Genomic DNA, 7,500 nt, shown 5'->3' on the forward strand with positions numbered 1-7,500 from the left:
CAAAGATCTATCGTCCAAAGCGACTAAATATCATGGTAAGTTGATTTCCCCCAATGTATCACAGTAATTATAGGATATGTATTGATATTATTACTTCTATATTTCTACCTGCCTATCTTTGTATACATTCAAGAGTTCATTAATTAATTCCATCCATTTTTTCATTTTGTTGTTGAGACCAACATCATTCTCTATCAACTCTACATAATTGCCTCTTTACCTTCCATAGTGTCTACTTCGTTATTGTATATAAGCCTCCCCTCTTTGACTCTGTTCTTCTTCATTTGGAAATCCGAACGCCATACCCGACTACTCGAATGAAGTTCAGTTAAATAAATTCATCTAGTAAGATGTTAACTATCATGCAGTCTCGATTAATGGAAGTTAGACGTTGAATTAGATATCTGTTCGCATTTGATTTTGAAACTTTTTCTTTCCTTTTTTCCTCCTGGGGAGATCGACTGCGATCTCTTCCCAAAGTTGGGTGCGATTGTGGCGACGGCGAAACGAACCACAGTACTGGACTTTCTAGGCATGAAGGACATACACGCAGCAGTCACGGAAGGCGAAATAGATCGCGTGAAGAAGTTACTGGAAAACAAACAAAATGTTCATAGTAAAAGTCACGACTTGTCTACACCTCTCCATTTTTCTGCTTTCGGAGGGAGCACTGATATAGTAAAATTTCTACTGAAAAAAGGCGCGAACCCCGATGCCGAAAATGAAACGGGCGACACTCCGCTCCATCTTGCAGCCATCAGCGGGAAGATTGAGGTCTTGCCGCTGTTAGCAACCGCAGCCAACATCAATAAATCAAGTGCCACTCACGACAAGCTTATACATTATGCCAGATATGGAGGAGAAAATCCTGAGCAGGCTATGTTGGACGTTTCTCATCTCTCCTCAGAGGGAAACACACCGCTCCATTTTGCGTGTTTGGCTGGGCATATCGAAGCAGTAAATATTTTGTTGGAAAAGGGTGCTGACCATAATTGTACCGCTGAATCTGGCCATACACCTTTACATTATGCTTCTCTCAGAGGACATACAAAAATAGTTCAAAAGCTCATCGAAGTAGGAGCAGACGTCAACGCACTTGACAGACGTCGATGTACAGCACTACACTACGCTGCCTCAGCAGGACATACTTCAGTGGTGGAAGAACTTGCAAGATCTGGGACAAACTTGCAGCTTCTCACAGACGCCGGGAAATCTGTTCTTCACGATGCCTCTTTCTACGGAAGGTTGGACTCCGCCCAGAGGCTGGCAGAGATTGAACCTAACCTCATCGCCGTCCGAGACAAGTTGGCGCTTTCGGCAGAAGACACAGCTCACATCCGAGGTCATGTTCACACAGCCTGGTGGCTCCAGAAGCAAACGGAGGCAGAAACCAGTCATGAAACTTTTAACCACAGGACGGTAAGGACACTGTTTTTCTATACGTATATATATAGATATATATACATATATATATTCATATACCTAAATACATATACATATATATATATATATATATATATATATATATATATGTATATGCATATAAATATGTATATGTTTATTTATATATATATGTAAATACATACACATACATATATATATATAGATAGACAGAAAGATAGATTGACTTATCCATATATATGAAGACACACACACGCATATATATACACACACATGTGTATGTATATATATATATCCATATATACATATATATTATATATTATATATACATATATATATATATATATATATATATATATATATATACATGTATATATATATATATATATATATATATATATATATATATATATATATATATACACATATATATCTATATACATGTATATATACATACATATATATATATATATATATATATATATATATACATGTATATATACATACATATATATAAACTGTATATATATATATATATATATATATATATATATATATAAGTATATATATGTGTGTGTGTGCGTATATATATATATGTGTGTGTGTATGCATATATATATGTGTGTATGTGTGTGTATGCGTATATATACATGTGTGTGTGTATGCGTATATATATGTGTGTGTGTATGCGTACATATATATGTATATATATTTGTATACGTATCATTCATCGTTTTGGAGCTACCGGGGGCGCATAGCCGCAGCCACCCTTTGTATGCACCTATGAGGGTTCGTCATGGCGAGCCGCCAGGCAGGGGCTCTGCCCATCTCTAGCTCTTCACGACAGGTTTGAACGATTTACCCAAGCCACGATTTTCTGGGCCGTCCTACAGGCCTCCTCCTGAGTGGAGGAGGCCTTTACAGCACTTTCAATTCCAGTATACAAGTTTGCTATTAATCCAATAAACCTTGTTGGAATTCCTCTTAGTCAAACGCCTTCTTTAAGTCGATGTGGGCTACAAGCAGCCCACCCCCGTACTCACGTCGGCGCTCTACAACGACTCGAAGTGCCAGGATACGGTCTATTGTGGACTTACCAGGAATGAATTCAGATTCCTCTGGCCTCTGGTGCTTCAGCAGGCGGTCTCTGATACATCTCAGATGGATGTGAGTGAAAACCTTGCCTGGTATACTGAGCAGTGTAATGCTTCGGTGATTGATGCAGTCTCACCGATCCCTTTTCCCCTTCCAGAGGGGGATGAACACGCCTCTCAGCAGGTCAGGGGGAATGGTATTAGTCTGCCAGATGGCAGACAGGACAACATGCAAGACCCTTGCCATAGTTTCTCTACCAGCCTTTAACTCAATGTTTGTGGGTTTATTTACTGTTTCCTTTAGAGTTTAATGAGTTTTGTTACATACAAATGCCTTCATGTGTGCTCAGCAGCAAGGAGTCTATCAGTTGGTCCTAGTTGGCCTGATTCTGATTTCCACCATTCCTTGAACTGACGGGAAAATGCATTTTTCTTTCCAATACCACCAATATTGACATTGTTATCATACTTATTGATATTATGATAATAAAATTGACAATAAAATAATAATAGTGAAGCTTTAAAAAAAAAAAAAAAATGAAGGAAAAGGGTAAACAGTTGACTAGATAAGACTAATAGCAGACTCCTTAGTGACTAAGCACTTGTAGAGCCATCTATATGAAAAGACAATAAATCAGCTTATTACAATGGGCATGGCATTGTAGTCTTGCCACCCACTGATATTGGGTTAACAATTAAGATGGGATGACACAGATGCCCGCTGCTTTACCACTTTTTAGTTTGGAGATCACCCCACTGACTTCAGTCAGTGAGTGTGGGTCCTCATTGAAGGGTGGGTCAGGCAAAGGAATCTCCACACTACCTGCATCCTGCAATTGTTGGATTAACCTGGTACAACTACTCAAAATACTTAGCCTAACACTCCCGCACCCCAACAAGATCTGAGATGATCTGGATCTGTGCTGACTGCAGTGTCTGCCAGGAGGGCTTTGTAGGCAGGTTGAAGGTCATTTACTAGGAAATGGCTTTCGACCTCCTATGCAAGACTCCTGATAAACTGTTCATTGTCCCTTCTCAGCAGTGAGCTAGTCCTGCACACCTGGGAGCGATACAAGTCCTGATCCCCTGTCAGTCGAGCTGCGTGTCAAGCATCTGTGGCTTCCTATGTCTACTGTGAGATAAAATTCTGTTTTGTTCTTAGGCAAAGTGTCCCACAATAGAAGAGGGTCCATTAGGCCCTCAAGTGCTGTGAAACGACCAGAGATAGCCTCAGCAAACCCCCGGGCACACTCCCCCTCCCTCAATTTGTCAACATGTAACACCCCAGGGCGATCATGGGCCCGAGAGTTCTGAAGTAGACTCGGTGAGTAACCACAACTAATCTATGATCAATTCCATAGAACACGGATTTACCCTGCAGTTCTGGAAGATCCTCTAGTGAGTGCTAATGAGGATGTGGTCAATCTCCTTGGCCATATTACCCGCATCACTGTACCAAGTCCAATGATGTGTGTTAGAGCAATGATACCAAGAGCCAGAAATCCTCAATTTCTGGGACCTAGCAAAGTCTCGGAAAAGGAGTCTCTAATCATTGCCAGCATCAGCTTCCGAGCCATGAGGACTGACAGACATCTTATAGCCAGCTCGATCATAGCCAGATACTGTACTGAAGTCGACTAGAACAATATGAATATCTCGCTGAGGACAGCTACTTGTCACAGACGCAAATTTGGCATAAAACATATCTTTCACATCAAGTTTATAAACGTCAGGAGGAGCATACACAACAATAAGAGACATAAAGCCAAATATAAACATCAGTCTCAATACCATGATACGCTCATTGACTGGAGTGACCATCCACTAACGAAGGCTGAAGATGAGTATGGCTACTCCTTGGAAATGATGACCATTGCTGCAGCCCAACCAGTAGGAGTAGCCACCCACACTAATCATGCCGCTACCAGGTCTTCTCACCTCCGAGAGAGCAGCCAGTTCAATTCTCAGCTATTTCAGCTCCCTCGACAGTAGTGGCAACCAATTGTCCTGTTGCAAAGAGCGGATGTTCTAAGCCCCACCCTGACACCACCTCTGCCACCCTCACCAACATTGCCCCATATAGTGAGGGCTGGCTTGCTGCAGGTTCCATAATCCACCTGAGGTGGTCCTGTGGGGTTTGCCCCACAAGCCTCACGCCAGGCTGGCGGCCTGGCGTGAGCGTAGTAGGCGGAACGGGTATCCCCAGTTCCCAGACCGAACCCCAGCGGTCGCCAACTCAGAGGGACCCACAGCCTACCTTACTTGTTGGGTGAGAGGGAAGTCTGCCCTCATTCCAACACCATCTCTAATATAATTCATTGTCAGTAGGTTCATTTGGGGAGGTGGACTGGCAAGTCTGCCTCCCCACAGCCACCCATTAACCCAGGGGGCAAGGGGTCAGGAGTTAGTACGAAGCAAGGGCGTCGCCACGCGCCAGTGGGCCATGACTCCATATCTTTAGGGTTTTCTGCTGTTCCAAGAGTCTCCACAGTTCAGCCTAGGACCGCAAGGTATCTAGTTTCCATGGGTGGCCCCATGGAGGCACTGAAAACGTCTTCATGATGGAGAACTATGAATTGTCAAGGGAGTCTTATGCAGAGCTGCTCTCTTTTTTACACCAGGCTAGCCAGTGGTGGCAGCTACAAGTGAGAAGGCATGCAAGCATTTAACAATATCTAGGCTACCACACCATCAGTTCACATCACCCTGGGCATGAAGCACCCACCCATATGTGTGTGGGCCTCCGGGCTAGTACAATGGTAACATGTTGGCCTCTCATCCCAGGTGTGAGAAGCTGTAATTGTCACCTGGAGGTTCCTGCTGTGGCTGGGCACCACAGTGGGTAAGGACTTAGCTCAGCCGAGTCAGCACTAGCTGACACACGTTAGCGAGTCGGCATTAGCCGACACAGGCTGGGCTCCTCTCATGGGCATAGCCTGGGCAAGGCTAAGTTTTGCATATCGGACTTATCCTTATATTTGTGTGAGTATATATGTATGTGTGTGTAATAACATTTATATAAATTCCAAACTACCAACTGTTTAAAATCCCACACAGAAAATCTGCAAAAACGATATCAATGACTATGGCGAAATCAGCTTGAAGATAAAGAGCACCAACCAGGGGAAGAATGCAAGCATCTTGGCAAGCAGCATTGACTTCGGTCTGTTCGAGATCCACTTCCAAGACCACCAAGGGCGGACGCTCCTTCACGTGGCGGCCGAGCAGAATGACTTTGCCAACGTCAAGGTCCTTTTGGAGAGAGGCGCCCTGCCCACAGCTCTCACCTTCAACAGCAAGACTCCCGGGGATCTTGCCCTTGAGAAAGGTCATTTACAGGCCTATAATATTATCAACAGCAAGAAGATTTATGAAAGCAAAGAAGTAAGTGCAGCATAGCAATAAGTTGTTTAAATATGGCACTCACGTGACCTTTTATTTGATACTAGATAAAACAAAACTGACAGCTTCCTTAATGATAAATTCATTGCCATGACACTGAATTAATTAGTAGTGTAGGTTATGCTATCTATTTCCAGAATCCTGAAGAGCTGTTTGTAGCTCTGCTCAGACTGATAACGGAGACCGCATGCTACAAAGGCAACACAGCAACGACGACCCATGTCCTTGAGTCCATGGACGCCAGCACCGAGGGTCAGAACCCGTCGCTGTCGGCCGTGGTGAAGGCATCGTCGCTTCTGATCTCGGGCGCCCCCCTGGAGCCTCCTGGGTCCCACACCTGCTACCCGCTCCACCTCGCCATCACCGCCAACTGCACTCCCCTCCTGCCTCTTCTTCTGGCCGCCGGGGCGCCGCTCACGGCCACTAGGGATGGGCTTGGCCCGGTGCAGCTCGCGTGGCTCACTCCCAACATCACCACTTGGATCGCCGTGCTGGTTACAAGGGTATGTGGCGTCTGTCCATGTGCATTCACGAATGCGCTTTCTTTTTCTTTTTTTCGCAAACCAAACCACCACCACATCTTTTGAAGAGACACATTTAGAACAAAACATGGCAAGATGCTGGAGTTCTAGCTGATTTACCTAATTACTTAATCACCTAGCTGATGAAAGGTAAAGGTATAATTTATTCATAACAGTAACTACATAGAATCAATGCAGCATCAGAGCGAACTGTCGGCGGTTATAGCATCATATTCAATAGCTGTTTCATCTGCTTGATTTTAGTTCAAAGCGGGTGCTGCAATAGGAGCCAGTCCAAGTGACATTAGATGTCTATTGACATGGGAATAAATTATGAATATGAATAAACTTTTACAAAGAATACTTTCCAAATACGTCTGAAATGCAAGTGTTATTAACACAAATAATATAAATTTAAAAGAAAGGTTTCGCGGTTTCAGTACGTTTGACTAGTCAATTCTGGAAACAGGCTGTCAGAGACCGGATTGCGGTGGAGATGCAGCCCCTGGATGGCGCCCTTCAGGCAGCTGCACGGGCGCTGCTGGAGGCTTTGGACGGAGACAGGCCGTGGGAGGCCGCGCTCGAGCTTCCCGCCGGCTCCTCGGACTCTCTGGACGCGCTGCTCTTCCGCGCAGCCAAGGGCGGAGCCGCCACACTGGCTTGGTGGATCTGGAACAGCGGCGGCTCCGCGGTGTCCCGGCACACTAAGGAAGCCACGCCCCTGCACGCTGCCCTGGACGAAGGGCATCTCGAAACGGCCAGAGCCCTCGCCCTCCACATGGGGGGGAACCTCTTCCTCCCCGACGCCAACGGACGACTGCCGATCAGCCTGATGTCATCCCACGCAGACAGGATCATCAAGGTATGTGATAATCCTTATGTATAATGTATATATATATATATATATATATATATATATATGTATATATATAAATATATATTTCTTCAATGCGGTATCTGGCTGCGATTGAGCTGGCTATCAGATGTCTGTCAGTCCTCATAGCTCAGGAGCTGATGCTGGCAATGAGAATAACCTGCTTTTCTGTGACTTTGCTAGGTCCCAGAAATTGAGGATTTCTGGC

General features: G+C 44.5%; 1 protein-coding gene across 1 annotated transcript in view; it reads left to right on the plus strand.

Annotated features, from left to right (window-relative positions):
• Positions 1–7,500, plus strand: part of LOC125031031 (serine/threonine-protein phosphatase 6 regulatory ankyrin repeat subunit A-like) — a gene marked incomplete at its 3' end in the record, with an annotated part of 36,676 nt that overhangs the window by 24,672 nt on the left and 4,504 nt on the right. The window contains exons 4-8 of the mRNA XM_047621449.1: positions 1–35; positions 457–1,419; positions 5,553–5,879; positions 6,035–6,400; positions 6,888–7,280. The exon at positions 1–35 is cut by the window's left edge and continues 434 nt beyond it. Coding sequence (XP_047477405.1) covers positions 1–35; positions 457–1,419; positions 5,553–5,879; positions 6,035–6,400; positions 6,888–7,280 — 2,084 coding nt within the window. The remainder of the gene's footprint in view (positions 36–456; positions 1,420–5,552; positions 5,880–6,034; positions 6,401–6,887; positions 7,281–7,500) is intronic.

Source organism: Penaeus chinensis, chromosome 12 (genome assembly GCF_019202785.1).
Source record: "Penaeus chinensis breed Huanghai No. 1 chromosome 12, ASM1920278v2, whole genome shotgun sequence".
Classification (NCBI taxonomy): domain Eukaryota; kingdom Metazoa; phylum Arthropoda; class Malacostraca; order Decapoda; family Penaeidae; genus Penaeus; species Penaeus chinensis.